The sequence below is a fragment of the Herpailurus yagouaroundi genome, unplaced genomic scaffold (assembly GCF_014898765.1).
Source record: "Herpailurus yagouaroundi ecotype Mexico unplaced genomic scaffold, PumYag 218, whole genome shotgun sequence".
NCBI lineage: Eukaryota > Metazoa > Chordata > Mammalia > Carnivora > Felidae > Herpailurus > Herpailurus yagouaroundi.
This window is the reverse complement of record NW_024412449.1, coordinates 5,476,734-5,499,901: the sequence shown is the minus strand read 5'-3', so window position 1 is coordinate 5,499,901 and position 23,168 is coordinate 5,476,734. Positions and strand designations below refer to the sequence as shown.

Here is a 23,168-nt window from a genome sequence, read left to right as displayed (position 1 = left end):
TAATGAAGACTTTTACTTAATTTCCTTCTGTGAGAGGAAAGCAGGAAATGAGCCACAGTGCAGATGGAGGTTGCAGTGGTATCCTGGTGGCCCAGAACTGCTGATCAAGCCATCTGCTGAGGAGACGAGGTCAGCATTGATTTCCTCGTGTCCCTTAAAATGACCCCTAATGAGCAGTATCCCTTAAAGTGGTTCTTCCTGAACGTCAAGGCTTTGCTGTGCTGGCTGTGCGCAGTGTGGTGTAGCCCAGTCGCTAATTAGCAGCGAGACCTTGGGCTATACCTTCTATCAAATAACCCAGAGGTGAGGAATGGAGAGGAAGAAAACGATGCATAGCTTCTTACTTAAACGTTGCTGCAACTATTCTTGAAAGCTGGGTTCAACCCCCCAAGAGAAGAGGCTTCCAAAAATGCGTGAGTCCCTACTCTCCACCGGAGAAGTTAGAAAGCCGCCACGATGAGACTACGGAGCTGTACGTAGAACTCAGATGCCCCTCCGGCCCTGAACACCTGTCTTCTGGCGGAGGGCCCCGAGTCCCACTGCCCACAGCCGGCGGGCCACACTCTTCTCCAAGCGCCACCTTGGCGGCCTCACTGTGTGGCCTCACCTCATCTCAAATAAAGTTTTTAGAGTAGCGGTATCCCAAACTATGGACCAGGCAGAAAAAGGCTCCTGGAGGCAGGTGTCTTATTCCCCACAGTTTCTTAGCCCAACAGGCGACCAACTAACTTTACTCCGAGTCCATCACGTAAAGCGCTGGAGAGGACCTCGGAGGACATGGCCCCCAGCCCAGGGGTCCCACCGCAGGCGCAGACTGGCCGGCCCGGGCCCTGGTTCGACTCAGACTTCCACGCCCCGCACGCCCCCAAGCCCCGCCCCTGCGCCCGGCAGTTAGCCCGGCAACAGGCGCTCCCGGGCCGCCGCCAGGACGCAAAAGGCGTGGTCGGCGCAGGCCCCAGGCCCAGCCCCCCGCCAATGGCCTGCTGCGCCGGCGCCGGGTTCTCCAGGTCCAGCCTTCCCTCTCCAACACAGGGCTGTGCGCATGCGCCTGGAAAGGCGAGTGAGTGAGTGAGTGAGGGCCCCCTACCGAGGGGAGGGGGGGAGACGGAAATGGAGGGAATCTGCTCGCACCAGCTGGCCCCCGGACGGGCACCGGCCCGAGGGCGCTTTGGGGGCGAAACTGGGGGCGGTGGTCGCCGGGGAAGTCGAGGCTGGGCTCACACCCGCAGCGGGAGTAGGGTCGCGGCGGCCCGCTGACCAGCCCGTGTTTGTGTGTATGTACCCGCGCAGGGAGATATGGAGAACTGTTTGGCGGCCGCGGCGCTGAACGGGGTGGACCGACGTGCCCTGCAGCGCACGGCTAGGCTGGGTCAAGAAGTGCTGGAGCGGGCCAAGAGGAGGGCGGTGGACTGGCATTCGCGGGAGCTCCCCCAAAGCAGCGCGGGGGTCACTTCCCGGGAACAGCCTGACCGAGAAAGACGGCCAGCAGCCGGCCCCGAGCGCCTTCTCCCGGGAGAGGTGAGGGCTCCTGTGCTGGGGGACCAGCCCATTCATTCGCTCCTGGTGGCCTGCTGGCAACCTGGGCACGCCCAGCAGAAGCACCTGAGGGGTCCTGTCCTTGGCGGAAGCTGTAAAGTAACGGGACAATGAACGGAAAGCCCCCTGAAAACTCTTGACATTTGACAGATTCTTGTTGGGTAGTTTAGGGTACCGCTAGTGGTCGGCCCTGGTATGTTACTTTTTTTTATATATAAAAAAATCTTACATGTTACCACCTGATTTTACGGGAAAGCTAGCAAACCTTTCCTTGTCCTGGATAAATTCCTATTAGATTGGAATTCTTTCTCAGTAAGGTCCTTCTTACTGACTTAAACTTGCAGAGGCCTTTTGAAAAGCAAAAAAGACGCCATTCTCCAAATGACTTCATTCTCCAGTAGGGAATACCACATCTCACCTGTGATTTGCCATTTATTCAAATAGAGAGAAGAAAGACAACCAACCCTCAGTGCTTCCTTCAGAACAATGGCAGAATTCATGGACTATACTTCAAGTCAGTGTGGGGTAAGTTGGTGTAAGCCAAAGCCATGCCCTTGATCCACCTGCAGATGGATCACAGAGTGGATCTTTGCAGAATTTAGGGAGAATCTGGAGACTACCTGTTTGCCCTGCCCCGCCTTCAAGGGCAGGTTGTAAACAGGGATTTAAACCGGGTGATAAATACAAATTAGAATTTATTCAACAAATATTGCGTGTCCAGTTCTGTAGGTATTATTGAGGATACAGACTATTGGGGGAGGAGGGGTGGGAAGCTTATTTGCTGACTTCCAAAACAATCAAGTCCAGATATTAGGGATTTTTTTTTAACTTTGAACTGAAAATAAAGTTAAAAAAACATCAGTAAGGTCACTCTAAACTGGAACTGAGCCTTTCTGGTTTTCGAAATGTATTGAAACAAAAACAGAAACAAATTCCCTACACTAGAATTTAACCTTTGTTTCAAGTCCCCGGTAATTTGTTTTTAAGTATGTCCCTATGAGTCCATATCACTTGTTGGCCACAAAGATGGTTATGTGGAACCCTCATAACCTGATGAGTGCCCCCATCAGAGGTGGTGTGGCTTACTAGCAGAGCAACCTCCCAGGAATCACACCCATGTTCCGCCACTTTCTGGCTATGATGCCCTGGGCCTGCTAGTCTCTCTCAGCCTACCTTCCCTGTCATAAAATGAAGATCTCTAAAGTGCTTTCCAGCCTCTACAGTCTGTTTCTTCGGTTTCCACTGAGAGATGAACACCAGAAAATTGTCATGAACTGTCAGCATGAGGGACTTGAGGGATATTTTTGGTACCATTCACTGAAAGGAGTGTACAAAGGTTTTAAAGACTCTCTTCTCAAAACCATACACTAAGTCATCTTTAAGTACTTTGAAGGAATGGTGAAGACAGGCCAGCCTGCATCCAAGGAAATTACCTGCATGGAAGATACTCTGTTATCTAGAAGTTATGGCAGACTCTGTGGTCTCTTCCAGCCTTAACATGATGTGATTCTTAATGTGGTTATAAGGATGCTGGTCTACAAGGGAGAAGGAAGAGAATACCTTGTTTGAATTTCATCTATTAAGATTTTTAAAAATCTCTTCTCTCTCTACATCTTTTGTAAAAGCCCTCTGACTCCAAGAACAGGATTCCTATCAATGAGATATGGCCCAGAGAATATTTTTGTGTTATTCTGTTAGTTTTAGAAAAATCCATAACTTCAGGTTTTCTGTGAAGTGATCAACTTAAACATTTTGGTACATGGTTCAGTGAAAGGAATAACATTGATCTTTGGTTTGAGGTTTAGCAAATTGGTGTTCTTCATTTTGATTTTCAGTCCATACTTCAGATTTTCACTCTGAATGGAGTCTCAGAATCCCGTGGCTTTCTCGAGATAGAATTAAGACGTGTTCTGAGCTTGCCTTTACAATTTTGAAGGAGCCCCTAAAATACATCATTAGACCTATGTCCTGAAGTGCTATCTCCAGCTTCTCATTCTTTTGGTCTCATGCCTTAAACACTTTTTGTACACTGTGTTCAAAACAAGCAGGCTTGTGATGTCCTCATCATTAGTCATAATCAAGGGCAAGTTTAAGGTTAACTTCGAGGGGGAGGAAGGAAATAGACAAGAAAAAATGTAACTGCTTTCTGATCCTTTGGATTATTGTCCTTAAATTACAGACCTCTTCCCCCCCCTCCCCCGCATGGACAGAACGATTGCCTAGCTGTTGAGTTTTTGTTACATTTCCTGTTGTATTTCTAAGTCTCAAGGAGATGCACCCCTCTTCCCTTGTCCTTGTCTGGGACTTAGACAATAAAAATGGAACAGCTCATCAAAATTTGTGATGAGAGGAGGTGGAAGGGCATGTGTACTTGACACTGGGGCAAAGACGTTGTGACAATTATTTAACCTGGCAGAGAGCATCTTCTTGCCCAACTGTAGGTGGCCAGAATTCTTGCCCTACAAAGACAGCAGATGGCAGCAAAGTGATGCCAAATGCAGTTTCCTTCTCTGCAGCTATTTTACGTGGGCTCAGAGTTGTTCCTTAACTTCAGAGGCCTGTCAAGAGACTGGATGATTTACCTTTGCTCTGATGCCTCCCTCCTTAACCACATTTTCCCCAAGTAGCAGGGAGGTTTTTGGGTTTTTTTGTTGTTGTTGTTTTTTTAATTTGATCAGACTATTTGGTTACCCAATATCTTTCACATCACTTCTATAGAAATATTATTCATCTGTACTGGAGGATGGAGGGGCAGCCCACGTCTCTCGTTATCACAGAAGGAAGTCGGAACTGCATTTGTGCTGTGACGGGAGGAATGGTCAGGTATGTATCCTCAGCTGTCCGTGCCATGCTCTTAGTACGCACATACACACACCCACACACCCACCACCACCCCGGAAGTGATACCCTGTAATTAGGAGTTCCTGCTGGATTTGTATTTGGGGGATTACTTTGTGTCTCAGCATTACAGTGTTCAGTGGAAATGTATCAACCCCCAACCTTGGAGACCTCGCAGCAATGAACACGAAATAGAATTTTGTCCAAAAGATAAGATTGATGCCACTGCAGCATCTTCAGTTGAGCCTGAAATCCTGAGTCCCAGGATCCTTGGACAGGCTTAAAGAGGAGAGCTTCAAATGTCCTCACCTACATCTACAGATACGAAAGAGGTTTTTAATAATCACATACTTCACCCTAAGTTAGTGATAATTATCATGTCTTTGGTAATTTTAAAAAAGGAAGTGTAAGGAGGGGGGGGGGTCTCTTATAACAGAATTCTTTTCCTAAAATATTAGAACATAAACTACTAGTATTAGGAACAATTATAGGCCTCTTACTACAGTCTTACCTGTCTTTTACCACATGTTCTGGGGAAGCCAAAGATTCTACTTGTTGAACTGATGCCATAGGAGTCCATTGTTGTTTTTGAAGAGAGTAGGGTTTTGTTTTGTTTTGCTCTTTTTAAACTCTCCTAGTTGTACCTGAAGACAGCAAACTTAAGTTCAGAGTCTAATCCACAGATTGGATTCCTGACTTCTCTGGCCTGTGGGTTTAGGGAAAGGACAGAAGAATGGCCACAGGGATGTGAGTGAGGGCTGGATGCACGTGGAAGCCCCTCCCGTTTCCCTGGCATGTGTGGAGCACCAACACGGCCCAAATCCTGGGTTCTCTTTTCTTGCCTGATCCTAAGGGGGTTACGTGGGAGCAAGGGTCAGTCCTGCCCCTCCCATCCCTTCCTATAAAATGTAAGTTAGTGCTTCTAAGGGAGATCGACTTTATCAGTTCTGCCTTTCTCCTCTAGTACCCCCACTCCTGGGAGAAGCATAGAAGAGAATTCTATTTTCTGAGAGCCTGCTAAGTGTCAGTCACTAGTCACTCTTGCACTTAAAATCTCCAATCTAGTATCCCCATGTTGTAGACTAGGAAACGGACTTAGAGAAATTAATCCACCCCTTTTTGTAAAGCAGGAGATAGGATTCAAATTCAGGTCTGTCTCCAAAGCCCATATAAGTATAAAAAAGAATCATGGTAGGGGTGCCTGGGTGGCTCAGTCAGGTAAACGTGCAACTTTGGCTCAGGTCATGATTTCACAGTTCGTGGGTTCGACCCTCACGTCAGGCTCTGTGCTCAGAGTCTGGAGCCTGCTTCAGATTCTGTATGTCTGTCTCCGCCCCTTACCTGCTCGCAGTCTGCCACTAAAATAAGTGTTTTAAATTAATTAATTAATTAATTAAATAACATGGTAAACATCTGACTACAAATACCTCACAGAGTTCACTAAAAGCCTTAATAACTTAGGTGACAACTTAGAAGAAACTAACAGAACAATTATTAAACCCTAATAAAGTAAGAGAAAGTTTCTTGTTATAATCCAGAAGTCTGGGCACTAATCAGTGTTTCAACTTATCTCTTCAGAGAAAAGACACCTCTCTTGGTCTTGGAGTCATCTCTCACGCATCAGAGTGTGCTCTAGAGGCCTCTCAGCAGCCTGTGAGTACAGATCTTCTGTGTTCTGGGCTTCACCACCAGTGCATTCCATGAACCAGTTGACCTGGTTAGAGTGTTCTTTGTACCAGATCCATAGTATTTGAAGTTGGGAGGTTTCACCCTTGAGGAAAGAGAGAATACAGCATTTTGATTCAATGTAAAATTATGTTTTCTTGGTATCCTTCCTTCACTTGAAGCTTAAGGGATACTCTTTGTGCTTGGGCTCATACTTGCGGTTGGAAAGAATGTGAAGTATTCACATCTCCATTCTTACGGCCCAGCTGGGCTGGCACTGGGTCCTGCTGGAATCCCACCATCTGTTCAAGCAGCAGGGGGGTGCTGACCCTCCTGCTTACAAAGTGAAAACCATTGCTGAAATTCTGAAACATAAATTTGGTTAGATCGAGTTCCAAAACATTTGAAGGGATTTGTTCTCATTTTCCACAAATGTTTCCCTGTAAAAATGCGGTGATGAGTTTTTCATTTTTAGAATAAAGTACTCATTAGTTCATGAACCCAGGGAATTTTCTGGAAGTTGGAAGGGCTGGAATTCTGAGAAAAGGAACTCCAGCATGTTGCTGGAATAGTTTGCTTAATCTTTATTTGTCTACAGTGTGCTACTAGCCAGGATTCAGAATATGCTAGAGTTAGTGGCAATGAACAATATTCTGCGCAGATAAGTTGTAAGGTTTAGATGCCTCCCATGCTTGCTGAATTTTGGTAATGCTAATCTGCCCGATATTCATGGTGTTGAAATCACAGATGCCAGTCTTACCCCTGTGTTTCCTTTTATGCAGACAAATGAAGTATCCTTGGCTTTCTGTGATTCCAATATAGCCGAATTTTCTGAAACCGACTTTTGTGTACTTAGTTGATGACCAATGCGTAGTTGTGGTAGAGTCCTATGCATTCGTGTCACTTAAATGATAATAAGGCCAATTTTGCAGTAACTGAGCGTGAAAGAACAGAGGTTAAAGCAGCTTTGGAAAAAGTTCACTTTATTTTTAATTTTTTTTTAACTTTTATTTGGAGAGAGACAGAGACAGCATGAGCAAGGGAGGGGCAGGGGAGGGTGAGAGAAAGAATCCCAAGCAGACTCCTCACTGTCAGTGCAGAGCCCGATGCGAGGTTCAAACCCACACAACTGTGAGATCATGACCTGAGCCGAAACTGGGAGTAGGAAGTTCAACTGAATGAACCACCCAGGCGTCCGAGGAAAAGTTCATTTTAAATCTCTGCAAAGTAGAGGGCGGGGAGGCAGTTTCATAAAAGTATAAATATTACCATTTATTCCTCCTTGTGGAATTTGCTGGCCGGTGGTTTGGTTTGGGCCGCGGGTATGGTGGTAGAAAGGGCAGCTGCTCCCTGTGGCTAACCCCCCCCCCCCCCCCCAGCCCCGCCCAGCACTGAGGAAGCATGCAGGACGTCCCAGCTGTAGGATGTGAGCTTTGGCTCTGTACTACAGGCTCTTCTCTTCTCCTGTGTGCGGTGTTGCCGTCTGCCATCAGAACTGAGACCCCTCCTCTGGCCTCACATCTACCCACTTCCCAGCCATGTGTTGAATCTGTCCTTGGAAGATGGTCTGTGTTCGGCACAGCTCTAAACACAACTCTTTCCGTTGACTCCAGTTTCCCGTGCTTTGTACTATGGGACAACCAATCCTCCGGGGGAGGCTTTGGCCAGCCAGCCGCCTTGCTGCATGATGGAATGGGATCTACTCTAGTGTGCTCCACTTTCAGAGAAGAGAATAGTTCATCTTCCTCCTGAGTTAGCAAGGCACAGTTAAAAAGGGTCTCGTTATTCCATGGTGCCTTGTCATTACTGCTAATCCGTGCTAACAGGTGCCACTGTCTGTTTTTGATCCCCAACACGATGATTGGAGTGTCCCATTTATGACCCTTCATGTTCTTGTAACATTCTAGCGCTTACAAAGTGTTTTCACGTACATGTTGTGAGGTAGGTATCACAGTTTTAGAAATAAGGGAACAGGCACAAGGAGAGGCGGAGACTTACCTAAATGACATTCCTGTTGTCTTCCCAGGCTGACTTGAAAGCAGGACCTCCATGTCCCACATCAGTGCTTTGTTCCACTGTACTTCTGGCACACAGGGGTCACCTTGCTGGAGGTGCCCTGATGGCACTGTGATAGAAAATCTCTAAACCGCTAATAAATGCTTTTTCTTACAGGCTGAAAACATCTCTAAGGACCTCTACATAGAAGTATATCCAGGGACCTATTCCGTCACTGTGGGTGCAAATGATTTAACCAAGACTCACGTGGTAGCAGTGGACTCAGGACAAAGTGTGGACTTGGTCTTCGCCGTATGATGTTGACCATCACGGCCATCGCATCACCTTTTCTTAAGTAGCAAGAAGAATAAAGTCACCATATGATTCTCTTAATATTTACACATTACTCCTGCTTTTACTGCTGACTGTAGAGGGTCAGTCTTCCTGGGAACTGGAGTTTGTCTCTTTCAGTGCCTATTTTAACTTAAAATTCTGGAAGTGCCCGCCCCCTCCCCCCCCCCCTTGGCTGAAAATAATAATGTAATGATGCTATCTGAATGGTTTTTAACTGCTTACTTTCCAGGTAAAGGCTAATTATAATAAAGGGAGATGATTTGGAAATGAAGAGAATTCCTTTTTATTGGTATTAAGAGGTGAAACAGTGTCGCTCACGCACAGCTGAAGGCTTATGAAACGATGGCAGAGAGGCTGTGGACACATTTGCCCAAAGCAGGCCAATCACCCCCTGCAGCTTCTGTGGAGGAGGCATCCTCGAGCAATCTCCCCAGGCCCCCGTCAGGGAGCCCTGGCCGTGGCCACCAGACTCCTGTGCCCCTTGTGGCAGGTGCCTTCCTGCCACTCATCTGCCGGGAAGTCTTAACGGGTGAAGATGCTGCTGCTTATTCGACTGTCACCTGAGGCCTGCACTCTGCCTCCGTCCATTGAAGAAGGACTTAACCACTTTGTAATGCCTCCTCAGGTATTTACCACCACTACTCTTTTAGCTTCCTATTAAAAAAAAAAAAAAATCCTGAGAGTCTTATGCTGACTATAATTATAAGGCTCAAAAGTCACAGATTTTATTTATTTATGTGCACTGGGGAGGGGCAGAGAGGGAGAGAGAGAATCCCAAGCAGGCTCCGTGCTATCAGCACAGAGCCTGACACAGGGCCCGACCTAAGGCTCAATCCCACAAACCGTGAGATCATGATCTGAGCTGAAGTCAGGAGTTAGACACTTAACTGAGCCACCCAGGCGCCCCAAAAGTCACTGGTTTTCAAAAGTCCTTGATGTGCCCTAAACTTCTTTAAGGTACCGTGTCAACAATATTGCATCTGTCTGTTTGGTTGCCTGGTAATTCATCTCATTCTGAATGTAACAAGTCTTTCCTCAGGATGAATTCCAATATATTATATGGTGAAAACTAAGTTTCATGTAGAGCTATATTAGCATTCCTAGGGAGGAACAGACTCCCATGGACAGAGGCCTGATAAAGCAGACCCATGCCCATCACCCTAGGGTAAAGTGTCATTTCAGTGGGATCCTGGCCTCCCCAAGGAGACTGTGATCAGCCTTGTGGGTTCTGTAAGCCTTCTGAAACTGAATGCAAAATCTTGGGTCTGTGCGTTTTCCTGGGAAGAGAGCATGGGATTTTTCGTTCTCAAAAGGAGCATGAAGAACCACGCAAGGAGTCCTTGAGAAGCCCCTTCCCGACTATCCTGCTTTACCTGGCTCCTCAGGGCGTTCGTTCTGAGGGCCATTCCTTTCCCTCCCATGTGTCACTGTACCCTGGCTCCATTTTCTGTGTTCAGCTTCCTCTGCTCTGTGGCCGCTTCATGCCGCTTGCTTCCAGAACCAGCTCCTTGGTTCTCCCCACCACTGCAGTTCGTACCCTCTGTTGTTTGCCGCCCCTCTCTTTCCAGATGATGCCACGTCTTGTTCCTAAACCCCAAATTTAATTACTTATGTTGTGTGTGCCACCATGGGATGAGTCTTGATGACTGAAATAGAACCACATCACGGATCCCAGAATCTCTGAACTATCTGTAAGTGTCGGGCACTGCTGTTTGTAAAGAGAAATAAAGTCTGGTAGTTATTTCTGGCCATTATGCTTTTTGGATAGGTTATATCTGATAGCCACATTTGGAACTGGGTGGAGAAGGTATCAGTCATGATTTTCAAGCCAGCCAGTAGGGGAAGCAAAGGTGGCCAACTGCCACCTGTCAAAGGAGCTTGTAAATCACACTGATCACAAAGAAAAGGTGGCAAGCTGCTGGGAAAACAAGTTTTGAAAGGTTGAACGAGGCACAACAAAACATTGGGAGATGTGACTCCAAGGGGAATAGGACAGTAATCTAAAAAGGAAGGAATGCTGTACAGGAATCCATCCCTATCCTGGCTTTGAAAACCACAGACTGAATCCTGTTTAGGTTGTAAGCATGGGAGAAGAGCAACCTAACTGGGCAGCCAGCAACCTGACCTCTCCAGAATTGTTATGTGAGGATCAAACGGTAACTCAAAAATAACCAAGTGTGGAGGGCAGAGGGACCCACACGAGGGGATTCTTACAAGGCAGAGCCTAAGACTGACTGTCAAACATCGGTAGTTGATCGGTGCCATCAAGCACAATTAGGAGAAGCAAAGTAGCAGATTTCCTTAAAAACATACAAAATATGTAGGGGAGAAAAGGAAAGTTCTGGCATTTGCCATTGTTCCCAACCCTGGTGCACACATGGTTTTTTGCACCTCTTTTTCACTAGTTAGTTATGGCACACAATGCCCCACCTGTGACAAGGGTCAGGGATGGCCCCTTTCTCCACACCCCGACTCGAGTATATTCCCCATAGCTTTGGGCACAGGGTTGTGAGCTGGGAGAGGGCAGGTCCTGTGATCCTCATGTTTGAGCTCTAAGAATTAACCTTTGCCTGGAGCGTAACAAGTGATCTAATACCTAAGGGCAAACCAGGCTGAGTACCTGCAGGTACCATATTTATCTTCTTTATAGTCAATTAGAAATTGCTTTGGGAGGGAACAAAACACTTCAGAGTGGAGCTGTTTAAATGTGGTGAGGGGCAGAAAGACTGAATGTGGGTGGCTGGGCACTGGAGGGAGAGAAGAGCTTTAGGGGAAGTTTGTACTTAGCCAGGTCTGGAACCAGTCTAGGTGGAATGTTGTGCTGAGCAGAGCTACAGCAGTGGGAAGGCAGACTGGTGCCTGGGGCATGTCTGACCTCCATGTCCCCTCTGGTTACCCCTCTGGCGTTCCTCCCTGAAACTGAACCCCGTGCTGCTCAGTTGCTCCCTACAGACTCCTCTCTGTTGGATAGGTACAGCTTTTCTCTCTCCAGTCTGCTGAAGCAGGAGGCAGTGGAAGCTACGGAGAATTTAGCATGAAAACTCTAGGTTTGGGCACCATTTTCTTCATAATATCACTTGTAGAGAGGGTATATCTGGTAGAAACAGTTGTTTCCAAGTAGCTTCTGCCAGTACCTCTCACAGCCTCTCACTGTAAGATCAGGGACCTATTTTACAGGAGCCCAAGAACCTGCCCCCCCCCCCTTTATATTATCAATACAGAGTTTCCTTTCAGGGGAGGAGGAGCTCAGCTGCACACAGCTGGATTCTTGTTTCTCTAGTTAACCCCCTCTCAGAGGTGGGGGAAAGATCCCCATCTTGAAAACCAAAGAAGGTCTAGAGCCCTCAGTTTAAGTCCAACAGCAGCCAACCCCTGTCCATTCCCAACCACCCCAAAACCCAGGGGCCCAGGAGTCACCAAGAAAGTTTCTCAGTGTAGAAATAATTTAACTTTCTGGAACTGAAGACCAATAAAGTTTTTACCCCTGCGGCAAGATTGAAATCCTCAGGGGCTCAGAGGTCCTTCTGGCTGAGCCTCAGCTCTCCTGGAAATAGGGCAGTGGCCCTAAACAGGGACACACAGTGGGTCCCAATGTGGGTGGTGCCTCAAGATCCTCAAGCCCTTAGGAGTGGTATTCTTTAACCACATAGCCTCCTGCCTCAGATTGAATGTTCATTTAGTTCACTGGATGTTAGCCCCAAGAATCTGGTCTAGGGCTGGGCTCATCCCATCCACCTCTGCCAGCTGACTTAGGCTTCTGCTCTTGCTGGGGCTTACTGGGAATTAAATTTGACAGAGGTGAAGCATGTCAGCGATAGACTGCTTCCAAACCTATGAGGGGAGCATGTCTCACACTTCATAGCTCAAGGGGAAGGTGAGGATGGCTGTGGATTGCCAACAACAATCCCTTTGTAAGCCATTGGGATTACAATCCCTTGTAAGGAGTGAGCAGCATGACACAGGGCCCTGCTTCTCCCCACTCTGATTTACTAAGGGGACCATCTGGGGAGTAAGGCCTGACGACCAATATTTAAAGACCAGTTTCTGTGCTTCTCGGGACACTGAAGACTAATTGACACCTGGGGGCATTTTGACTCTTCATCTAGAGAAAACTCAAGGGCTCCAAGAAAAAAAAGTAGGGGTATGGGGCAGGCCAGAGCAGACAATGGCAGTGCCCTGTCAGCACAGACAAGTGAAGAAGGAAAATACAGTTGTTAAATAGGGATGCAAACCTTCACACAAAGATCAACCCATCTTTTCTCAGTGGGTTTTATTGTTCAGATGGAAACCCACTATTTCCCTCTTGTCCCAGCTTCCCCTTCAACATGGCCACACACCTAAGTGTTACTTCCAGTCCCAGTACAGTGGACACATGCATGAGATTCCTAAGAGATACATGGGAGGGAAGGGAGCAGGGATCTCAGGAGGTGTTGTACCTGGCTTCCCAGGACAGGGCTCAGGCCCGTTTCTCCTCCAATACCTCCACTCGGGCTGGCAGAGGGCACCCTGCCTCCTCAGAGACTTCTCAAGAAGAATAGGGTCTGTGTTGACTGTGCTGTCCACCGCCAGCCTCTGCGGGAGGTGCGTCTCCAGATCGTTCCCCAAATCCTCTTCCTCAGAAGAAGAGGAGGAAGAAGAGGAAGAAACACCCACGGGAGCTTGCACTGCTACTGCTTCCTCTTCTGCAGGACCCTCCAGAGGCAAAAGTTGTGCTGTGGGCTTTAGTTCCACCTCTGGATGTTCTGTGGCTGTGGCCCCTGAGGTCCTGGCTAGAGGCCACCAGGTGGGTCCTGCCCAGGGACAGTAGCAGAGGCAGGTCTGGTACGGCAGCTGGCAGCAGGCCTGGGGGAGGCAGGGCGGGCACAGGAACAGAGCGCCTGGAGAAAGCCCGCTGATGACACATCCAGCGACCGGTCCCAGCGGAGAGCAGCAAGGGGCCCAGAGGAGGGGCCCGGGGTGCTCCCTGGTTAAAGGCTTGTGCAGCCTCTCCACAGCCTTCTTCCACACAGCTGGGGGCACCCACCTGACCTGGCCCAGAGGCACAGTAGCTGTCTTGCCATTCCAGAAGTGAACAGTAATTCCTCCTCCTTTTGATGCTACATAACAGAGCAACATTTTGTCAGTTACCTCTTCTATGTCATGGCCTCAAAGCAAACCTCAGGGCAGCCTCTGCTCTGCCGGCTTCCCCTCCCTGGAGAGCCTTCCCCGGAACATTCCCTCACCCACCCCCTATCTACCTACTGCCACTTCCCATTGCACTTGCAGGCACCTCCCTGTCTCAGTTTTTAGGTCAAAGTCAAAACGCGTCCTCAGAGGGGAAAGAGGAGAGGCCTCCCCTTCTCACTGTCTAAACTGCAACGATGCTAGCTGGTGCACCCTGCAGAGGGGACTGTCCCCTTGATGACTTGATGGGGTACCCGTCATGAGTGTGGCCCCATCGCACCATAGATTAGCTAACCTATTTATTTTTTTTTTCAATGTTTTTTATTTATTTTTGGGACAGAGAGAGACAGAGCATGAACGGGGGAGGGGCAGAGAGAGAGGGAGACACAGAATCAGAAACAGGCTCCAGGCTCCGAGCCATCAGCCCAGAGCCTGACGCGGGGCTCGAACTCACAGACCGCGAGATCGTGACCTGGCTGAAGTCGGACGCTTAACCGACTGCGCCACCCAGGCGCCCCAGCTAACCTATTTAGACATAATAGTTTTAGGCTATTTTTCCCCGATGAAAAGCATTTTATAATTCAAAAGTTATGATCTTTTTTATCTGTTGCCACATCCACGATTAAGCTGCAAGTGAGGGGGTGAGGATTTTTTTTTTTTTAACACCTCTAAGACCCTACACTCCCCTCTAAGACACTTTTGGCTCTCTCCTACCAGCCTGGCTCCCTCCCGGGGACTGATAGGTCAGAGCAGCTCCCCTTACCTCTCAGGGGGTCTCTCGCCTCCAAGCCCAAGAGAACCGTGCCAGGGCCATACCGCTGCTGGTCTGGATCCCAGGCTGCAAGCACCTTGTCCCCTGGCCGTGGTGAGTGTTCTACGCACGGCAAGAACTGAATGACATCTTCTTCTAAGACCACACTCTGCTGCTGGGCTGGCAGCTTTGGGTCTGTGGCAGTGGGAACCTCAAATTCCACAAGCAGGGCCCCCTGTCTCTCCAACTGTGGAAAAGAAAAACACTCAGCGTAAGATGTGGCACTGGGAAGTAGAACAGGGAAGCACTGCAGTTCCCTACAACCAGGCCCAGGGGCTGGCTTACAGTTCCCAGAACCAGGCCCAGGGGCTGGCTTACTCACAGTGAGGGCCAGGGGACAGAGACAGGGACAGGCCGGCTGTGGTGTGGACGTTCTTCCCTCAACCTCTTTTCACCATGGGCAACTTTTGTTATCACTTCCTGCCATTCCTTTCCCTCCCTCTTTTCCTGTCTGTCTTTGCTCCCCTATAGATTTGGCCTGCAATTCCCAGGGATAACCTGCGTCCTCTGGATCCTTCCCCAGTGTACTCCCCCTCCTCCTAGCATTCCCCAAAAATGTTATCCCTGCATCCAAGACCAACCAGGGGTCGCATATGCATCCACAGGCCCACACCCACATGGGCAAGGAGCAGCTGTGGCCTAACATGACGGCAGCCCTCAGCACTGCCATTACATCAGTGAGGATAGGTTTGGCTCAGCAAGTGGACATCGTAAAAGAGAGGGCAGGGAAGTACTTAAGCTACTGAAAGTACACGCTGTTTTGAGAACTCAGTATGATTTTAAAGAGAAATAAATTCTGGTTACAAATTAATCACAAAAAAATTAATCATGAGACAACCTATTACTTGAACGAAACTGTGCTAATATTTCATTGAAATTCACATTTAGTTACTGGAAAAATGACAAAATGACTTCTGAACGGAAATTCACACTAGTCTTCCCTCCATGAATCCACATGCACGAAGTCTGACATTGAAAAGAAGAGAAAAAAATCCCAAAGAAGTAAACGGCCACTGAAGTACAGGGTAGGCCTGACTCCCAGCATGTGGGGGACCACACTTCCGTGTGTACAGGTACAGAGGCACATGTGTGGGCAGAGGTGTTTGCTTCTTTCCTTTAGGCTGGTGCACATAATTCAACACATTGAATTTTCCTGAACAAAGCACTTTTTACTGCAAACTTTCTTCACTGTCACAGGTTCAATTGTATCCTCCTCGAATTCATCTGTTAGAGTCCAAGCCCCTCCAAATATGACTTTATTTGGGAATAGGATCATAATTAGTGAAGACAAGGTCATGGTAGGCTGAGGGGAGTGGCTGCCTAATCCAGTGACTGATCTTCTTTTTTTAAGTTCATTTATTTATTTGTGAGAGAAAGCACAAGCAGGGGAGGGCCAGAGAGAGAAATCTAAGCAAGCTCCGTACTGTCAGCACAGAGCCCAATGCGGGGGTGGGGGCGGGGGCGGGGGCGGGGGAGGCTTCAAGTCACAAACTGTGAGATCATGACCTGAGCCAAAATCAAGAGTCAGACACTTAACCAAATTAGCCACCCAGGTGACCCCCAATGACTGATGCTCTTCTATAAAGGGGAAATGTGAACACAGACATGCACAGAGGGAAGATACCAATTGAAGGTGGGGCAAAGATTGGGGTGCCGCTTCTTCAAGCAAAGGAACAGCAGAGATTGGCAGCAAGCCACCAGAAGTCAATCAGAACAGGCATGTGGAACATATTCTCCCTCATAGCCTTCAGAAGAACCAATTCTGCCAACATCTGGGTTTCACTCTCCAGAACGGAGAAATGATACATTTCTATTAAGCCACCCTGTTTGTGCTACTCTGTTACACAGCCCTGGAAGACTGATACACTCACTGACATTACATTTCCCTTCTGGAACCTGGCCACAAAAGACATGTGCTTATCCAAGAAACTGAACTGCCGGACACACAGCTGAGGCATAGCAGGTGTGACAGGGCCACCCAGAGGAGGGTGCTGGGACGTGCGAGGAACTTGCCTCTGGAGCAGCCTTTATCTGAGCCCAGTAATAAAAGCCATCCGGTGCCCTTCTTGCGAGGATCCATGTGTCAGCAGCATCTCCAACTCTTCCCGACCAGCCAGGCCCCTGCCATGCGGAGTCAGCAATGTGGAGACACGGGTGGTAAGATGCATATCTGCAAAAAAACACAAATGGAATTAGGGAATGGAGACGATCAAGCCCTGAAAACATCGAGAAACCCGTTTCACAGATCTGAGCAGCGCCGTGGCATGTGTATGACATGTAAGGCTATATGGAACAGAAATCCATGTGAAAGGTGGCTGGCAATCTGTGGCTTCCAGTATGCTACGATACACTGCTGGAAGGGGCAGAAGGAGAGGACAGTGAAAGGGAATATCGTTTGGGGATTGAGAATTGCTTCAAGGACATCAAAATGTGATTCGCCTTGATATATTCAAGTGAATTAACACTGGTTCTGAGACTGAACAGGAGACCAGGAAAGGGCCCTGGGGAGGTAAATCCTAAGGTGGTGCGTGGGAATCTGGGCTGGATTCATATGCGTGTTTCGATGCTAGTGCCAAAGGAGTAAAACTGGAAGGATGCTTGTGGGCTCAGAAGGGAGGAGGAAGTATTTGAGCAAGGGAAGCACGGAGGAGCTGACTAGGGGCCTGAGAGACAGAAATAAAGGAGATGCCACTCCTGAAAAGTTTTGTGGACAGGGCCAAACCAGGGGTGTGGGGGTGTGGGATGGTTGAGTCAGGGCATGGGTTTTCTGAAGCAGCCGGTTACTTTGTGGGAAAGCCTGGATACAGGGATGCTTAACTCTGGCTTTGAACGAGAAGGTCCGCATAGATGAATCCAGAAAGCCGGGCTATTAAGGGTTCAAGCTGGCATGTCCCTAACCTGGGCAGAACAGAATTGAGTGTCACGGACACAAGTGAGTCCCTGGAACTGACACCACTTGTGTGTGCTTGAGGGCTGAGCTCCCTTTCCCTCTTCTGCAATCACACTTTAGACAGCTCGTGGAGGAAATTAGGAAAGGCCAGGATAACCGAGGGATACTGAGGGGACCTGTGGAGGCAACTGGAGACCTCGCCTTAGCTGTTGGTTGCAGAAACCCTAATTTCTCACACGGTGCCGGGGCAAGTCTCTTGGTTAATGGTAAAATGAGCTAGAAACTCTTTAACTCTTTAACTGGTGAATGCCTGACTGCCTTCTCTCCCACGTCTAACCTTGACACCTGCCACCCTCTACTAAGTGCTACAAGGAGTACAGTTTACACACGAGTGACATAATACCCCAAGCAACTCCTAGCCCACGCAGTGAAGAAACCCTTTCAGCCTTCCCAGGAAGCAAATTGTCTCCCTCATGATATGCCATCGAGAGCCAATACCAGAGGGGAACAAAGGGTGGGGGGGGGGGGTGCACGTCACCTCTGCCAGAGGTGCAGAGACTAGTACCTGGTAAGGGGGATGTGCCGGCTGAGCCAGGGTGCCTGGATGGCAAAGGGGCAGGTGAAGGAGAAGTCCCAGCAGGGAGCAGCACCAGCCCAGGAGGCAGACTTCAGGGTTGAGGCCACACTGCAGTATTTGGACAAAGGAATCCTGGGCCCCGCAGAGGATTCCATGGCCTTCAGGGAAACCACCTGAGAACAAGCACACCATTACCTGAGTTGCAGCAGAGGGCTGCTGGCTGGAGCAGGGCTCAGTTCTGCCATTAGCAGTCTCCAACTGCTCCCACAGACTGTTCTCTGAATCACCTGCCTTGAGAACCTTGGCTCAGAAGATACAGGAGGGGTTGAAAGGGCAAGAGTTGTGACTTCAGAGAAACCGAGCTTTAAATCCTTCACAGCCTGCAGGCTGCGTGCTCACTCCACCACTGTGCTTCAGCTATGGCACAGGAGAGAATATATGGGATGCACCTGGCGTATAAGCAGCTCAATGTGTGCTAGTTTTTTCCTTCTCCCCAGGTGTAGGGACTCCCGGAGGTAAAACAATACAAATATGACTGGCCTAACCATCATGACAAACTGACCCCCAACCTAAGCCACAGACTCCCTTCCTAACCTAGTGGCCCACAGGACTAACACTAGCCCCAGGTAGAGCTGAGATCCCAGGGTTGTGTCCTCCACAGACCTGTTTAGAGGTGACAGCTGCCACCCTGCTCCCAACATCACACTCCATTGCCCCAGCCCACCAGAGCTATGTTAGGGTCTGCCCCTGCCCAAGCCCACAGGGCTGACCCCAAGGGGACTTACTCACAGCCCCAAACTCCTCCACCTCAGCCTCAGCCCGTCTGACAGTTGGAGCTCAGAGCCTCAGCCCAACTGACTTCTGGTTGCCAAGCAGGTTGCCATGGATCCAAGACAGCAAGAACACTGTGGACTGAGTGTACTGAGCACGTGCACAGGAGTGGCAGGGGGCCTTGGGAGACATGGCAGGGGAGAGAGGAGAGGGTTTCTCTTGGAAGAAGGGGAGAAAGGGCATTAGAGAGAAAGCCCATTGCAGCCTCATTTCCCCAAAGTTCAGACTTTCCCACTGCTGGAAGAGGCAGTCATGGTGGGAAGCCCTCATGACCCAGGGGAGTCCTGTGAGGGAGGGAACTGTCCCTACAGAGACTAGGGGCTACTGATCTGTCTCCACCCTGTGCAAGCAGGAGACCAGGTCGGGTGAGCCCCTGACTGGCCAAAGGACTCTAAGATAGAATGTATCTGTAGTTTAAAGCAAAATAACTAAACATGTGGGCACATCTTTTCTGTAACAGACAGGACCCTGCTGAAGAGCAGAGTTGTGGTTACCACTTGGGGGTGATGGGAGTGGACACCAGCGACCAAGGGAACAGAAGTCTGGACTCCGCACTTATTTGAATGTCCATGGAACAGGCTGGTGTTTGAGGCATGTGACGGCCATTGTGCACCGATTATGTGCCTGGCACTGTGTTCAGGGGAGAATACCAAAAAAGTATACTGGGACATTTGCAAGTGTTTTTCCCCACATCCATTCCCCTCTTCCAACAGTTCCCATTTCCATTTGCAGACCCGTGTGATTAGGAGAGGCTGACCACACCCCCAGCTCCACAGGTATAATGAGTGTCAATCAGCACATTCCACTCCCCTGGGGTTGCTCCTGGGGTTTGGTTAAGTATGGGCATGTTCCTAGCCTCTCCAATCAGAATAAATCTCAAGACTTTTGTTGGGAATTCTGGATTATAGACTTTCTCTTTCCTCTCTTTCTATGCATAAATAAGAAAGTACATTGTTCTAGGGTCTTCTGGCTGCCTTTGTGGGATACTGAAGCTATTCCCAGAGAAAGGGAGAATAGACCTAAACAAAACAGGTTCTTGGTGACATTGTTGAGCCCTGATTGAAGGCAGCCCTACTGCTATACAGATTTGACTGACTGTTGCTAAAGGCCGAGTTCTTTGGTGCACAAAATTAGAGTCCAGGAAAGGCCAATGGAGTCTCTGGCAGTGAGAGAATAAGACAGGTAGGATTTCAATGATGGAGGGAAAAAGAATATTCCAGTTTAGGAGTCAAGAGCTAAGAGAGAAGGATGCCTTTGCAAGACTGCTTTTCTCTTCTGGAGGAAATGGGGTGTCATGAGAAAATCAAGATGTGACTATTTGGGAAAGTGCCAGATCGGTGGGAGCTTTGAAAACCAAGAAGATACATGTAAACAAAATGGTAGTCAAAGGGGATATGTCATAGGGTCTTGACATCTTCACACAATGAAGTGACAGGAAATGCTTTAAGAAAAAACATCAGAGTGAGAATGTAACCAGTTAAGAATAGAGCCCAGGAGGCCAGGGAGGAGACTGTTAACAGTGACCAGATATGATATGACAGGAGTGGAATAAGAAAATAGTAACACCAAATATTTTACCCACAACACCTGCCTGATTTGAGGCTCTTTGTTGGGTGCTAACAATTTAGAAGGAATAAGACTGGTCTACCGAAGAGATAGGTGTGTGATACAGAGTGTAAAGATAGTAGGATAGGAACTTCAAGGAGATATGTGTACAAAATAAAGCAACGAGTAATGGCTGGAGTGGGAAGACTTTACAGAGATGACAGTAGAGATGAGTGTGCCAGTTTATGGAAAGTCCTGACTGGGCTTGGTGACAGATGGAACCTGGGAGTTAAGGGAGAAGGAAGAGCTGACACTGGTCATGGGAATGGAAATAGAGACATTTTGAAGGCAGACTCCAAGATATGGGGCAGTGACAGTCCTTCCCAGGGGTGAAGGAAAGGCAAGGCACATGCACATTTTCTGGCCAGGAGAACCTGGAGAATGGTGATGCTATGGACAAAACAAGGTTAATAATAGTAATAATAATGGGGCGCCTGGGTGGCTCAGTATGTTAAGTATCCGACTCTTGATTTCGGCTCAGTCATGATCTCACAGTTTATGAGTTCAAGCCCCGCATCAGGCTCCGTCTGACAGCACCAAGCCTGTTTGAGATTCTCCCTCTCTCTCACTGCCCCTCCCTCCTTCTGCCTCTGTTTCTCTCTCTCTCTCTCTCTCTCTCTCTCTCTCTCTCTCTCTCTCTCAAAATAAATAAACTTTAAAAATTTTTAAAAAATAATAGTAACAATCATAATAATGGTTATGAATACTTCTTTGTCAGGCACTGTTAATTCTCCTCATAAACACGGGGGACAGTTCCTGTTATTATTATTCTCACTCTGTGGATGAAGAAATGAGACATGGAGAGAAGGTAGCAAGAGTCCTAGTTTAAACTGAGGCAGTTTGATTCCAGAGACTGCCTCCTTAACCCCTACACTAGGCTGCCTGAGGAAGTATTCTGCATGTGGGAAAAAGATGACTCCAAAATAATTTCACATGACAACAAGACTTTGTTAACTACCTTTGCTTCAGCCCTGGGATGTTCTCCCATCAGGACATGAGTAAGATAGAGATGTGTAGATTTTCTGTCAACCCCAAATGCTAGCAATAAAAACCACCACACTTTGACAAATCAAGAGAGGTTCATTGTGGTCATTTCGCATGAAGTGTCTGCAAAACGCATTACAAGCATTGAGCAGTCATTAGTCATACTTTACAATACTTTTGTGAAGAGTGTCTCATGGCTGAGACTCTGGCCAAGTGTGTGAGAAGGGCTGGGGGAGATTTACAGAGAATCCTGGGGACTTCTGCTCCTCTAAAGTTCTTGAAAGAAATCACCAAAGCTTAAGATGCATCTTCTCAATCCACATAAGGTAATTGTCATATGTCTGAAACCCCCGTAAGAAATAGCCAGCATAGGTTAACTTTTGAGCTGTTATTTGCCTATTCAGAAATTACATTTAGGAAAAACTATTGAATGATGCTGTAAAAGACTCCATTTTGTGAAATTATTTGTTTCTGTTTAGGATCAAATGATTCTAAAAATGGGGTCACTGTGGCGGCTGGTGGTTGCCATTATGGAGGAAACTTTCTCGGGGTTATTGTTGGTTTCAGTCTTATCAGGGTACAGAAGAGACTGCAGGTAATTAATGTACTTGATAGCAGCTCTGAGGGTTTCCACTTTGCTGAGTCGTTTCTCCAAGTACTCTTCTGGCAGATGATGTCGGAGCTGGGCATAGCCTTCATTGACACACTTTACCCGCTGCCTTTCCCGTTCATTCCTTTTCCGGATGAAGGCTGGCCCATAGGCATATTCACACCTTCTGTAATTTGCATAAGGCATGGGGAAGGAGAAGGAGCAGGGTTCACCATAATTTTCCATGATCAGGGAATCATTGGGAAAAGGCAGCAACGGCAGGTCTTCAGAGAAAGGGGATGGTACTGGGGCATCAGGGTACAGGTGGAAAGTGACCATGGGGTCCAGATAGAAGGACCTGGTCAGTGGCAAGTGGACAGAATCAGAGAAAACAGGCAGTTTTTCTGGCAGATTAGAGTAGCTTCGATTGTCCATCACTTCCTCTTTAGCCTGGAAACATAACCAAGTTTATTAATTTGGCCAGATCAAAAGAGAGCAGGTCTCATTGATTTTCTCAGAGATCAATAGTTTAAAGACTTCTCTGCTTTGAGGCATAGTTCCTGAGCTCATTCTGAAAACGATATTGGGCTATAATACTCTGTGGGTAGGAAGAGAGGAATTTTTGGTGGTACAGGGGAACAGCATTAAATAACACTGACTCACTTTGTAAGAAAGTTATTCTCTTCCAGCTCTTTTGATCCTTGTGATTACAAAGATACAGCTTTAGTCTTGTAAGAGTGTGTCTTCCACATTACTAGAATGCTTTCTGATTCTCCCCAGATGGAGGCCTTCAACAAGCAATAGTATCTAACTAGAATTTAATAATGCTTTGCTGTTAATTTCTATTAATTGTGAATTATACTGATTTCACATTTATGGAAGTGATACAAAATTTCTTTTAAAAATACATCTGCTTGGGGCACCTGGGTGGCTCCATCGGTTAAGCGTCCAACTTCGGCTCAGGTCATGATCTCATGGTTTGTGAGTTCAAGCCCTGCGTTGGGCTCTGTGCTGACAGCTCAGAGCCTGGAGCCTGCTTTGGATTCTGTGTCTCCCCATCTCTCGGCCCCTCCCCTGCTCATGCTCTGTCTCTCAATAATAAGTAAATGTTAAAAAAAACATTAAAAAAATACATTTGCTTGAGTAAAAAAAATCTCACTTAAAGAAAAGTAGTAAGTAAATAATAGTACAGGTGGAATACAGATAATGAAGACCGTGAAAGTGCATGCAATGCAAATAAGTAAAGTTTGGGAAACATTGAAATACCACAATATTCAAATACATGCTGGAAACATTACAAACGAGTTAATGATCATGCAACCTCACGGGC

General features: G+C 47.7%; 4 protein-coding genes across 16 annotated transcripts in view; 1 reads left to right on the top strand and 3 right to left on the bottom strand.

The window, feature by feature from the left end:
- DENND2B (DENN domain containing 2B) overlaps positions 1–801 on the bottom strand; it is a 178,129-nt gene extending 177,328 nt beyond the window's left edge. For 4 of the 7 annotated variants that reach the window (XM_040456938.1, XM_040456934.1, XM_040456937.1 and 1 more), the window contains exon 1: positions 345–800. The gene's annotated coding sequence lies outside the window, so the exon portion shown is untranslated. Of the gene's footprint in view, positions 1–16; positions 34–344 lie in introns of those variants that run through there. The other 3 variants (XM_040456940.1, XM_040456941.1, XM_040456935.1) reach the window with 3 other exon arrangements.
- Positions 802–938: 137 nt separating this feature from the next.
- AKIP1 (A-kinase interacting protein 1) lies at positions 939–10,139 on the top strand. 5 transcript variants are annotated; one of them, XR_005785105.1, is made up of 7 exons: positions 941–1,056; positions 1,291–1,518; positions 1,981–2,061; positions 4,255–4,359; positions 5,953–6,027; positions 8,212–9,013; positions 9,957–10,139. XR_005785105.1 is itself a non-coding variant. In XM_040456945.1 (6 exons), the coding sequence occupies exons 1-6, from the start codon at positions 976–978 to the stop codon at positions 8,350–8,352; spliced, it is 711 nt and encodes a 236-aa protein (XP_040312879.1). In that variant the 5' UTR covers positions 941–975; the 3' UTR covers positions 8,353–9,073. The 5 variants fall into 5 exon arrangements, 4 of the variants coding, with proteins under 4 accessions (XP_040312880.1, XP_040312879.1, XP_040312882.1 ...); XM_040456945.1 differs by lacking the exon at positions 9,957–10,139 and having other exon boundaries at positions 8,212–9,073; XM_040456948.1 differs by lacking the exon at positions 9,957–10,139 and having other exon boundaries at positions 957–1,064; positions 8,212–9,073.
- A 2,494-nt stretch (positions 10,140–12,633) lies between these two features.
- Positions 12,634–18,712, bottom strand: CUNH11orf16 (chromosome unknown C11orf16 homolog). Of its 3 annotated transcripts, none has more exons than XM_040456942.1 (5): positions 18,615–18,712; positions 17,818–18,002; positions 16,376–16,532; positions 14,315–14,549; positions 12,634–13,484 (listed from the first exon to the last, which is right to left on the bottom strand). In XM_040456942.1, exons 2-5 carry the CDS (start codon positions 17,982–17,984, stop codon positions 12,733–12,735), a joined length of 1,311 nt encoding a protein of 436 aa, XP_040312876.1. In that variant the 5' UTR covers positions 17,985–18,002; positions 18,615–18,712; the 3' UTR covers positions 12,634–12,732. The 3 variants fall into 3 exon arrangements, with proteins under 3 accessions (XP_040312876.1, XP_040312877.1, XP_040312878.1); XM_040456943.1 differs by having other exon boundaries at positions 18,619–18,712; XM_040456944.1 differs by lacking the exons at positions 17,818–18,002; positions 18,615–18,712 and adding an exon at positions 18,025–18,377.
- Positions 18,713–21,649: 2,937 nt separating this feature from the next.
- ASCL3 (achaete-scute family bHLH transcription factor 3) lies at positions 21,650–22,590 on the bottom strand. Its single transcript, XM_040457023.1, has one exon. The coding sequence runs from the start codon at positions 22,271–22,273 to the stop codon at positions 21,731–21,733; it is 543 nt and encodes a 180-aa protein (XP_040312957.1). The 5' UTR covers positions 22,274–22,590; the 3' UTR covers positions 21,650–21,730.
- Between the last annotated feature and the right edge of the window lie 578 nt (positions 22,591–23,168).

Coding starts and splice junctions, on each gene's coding strand:
- AKIP1 (XM_040456945.1), top strand. CDS start 976: ATGGCCTGCTGCGCCGGCGCCGGGTTCTCCAGGTCCAGCCTTCCCTCT. Junction 1,057..1,290: donor GTGCGCATGCGCCTGGAAAG/GCGAGTGAGTGA, acceptor GTACCCGCGCAG/GGAGATATGGAGAACTGTTT. Junction 2,062..4,254: donor ATACTTCAAGTCAGTGTGGG/GTAAGTTGGTGT, acceptor TCACTTCTATAG/AAATATTATTCATCTGTACT.
- CUNH11orf16 (XM_040456942.1), bottom strand. CDS start 17,984: ATGGAATCCTCTGCGGGGCCCAGGATTCCTTTGTCCAAATACTGCAGT. Junction 16,533..17,817: donor CGGCACATCCCCCTTACCAG/GTACTAGTCTCT, acceptor GTTTTTTTGCAG/ATATGCATCTTACCACCCGT. Junction 13,485..14,314: donor GGCGAGAGACCCCCTGAGAG/GTAAGGGGAGCT, acceptor TCTGTTATGTAG/CATCAAAAGGAGGAGGAATT.
- ASCL3 (XM_040457023.1), bottom strand. CDS start 22,273: ATGGACAATCGAAGCTACTCTAATCTGCCAGAAAAACTGCCTGTTTTC.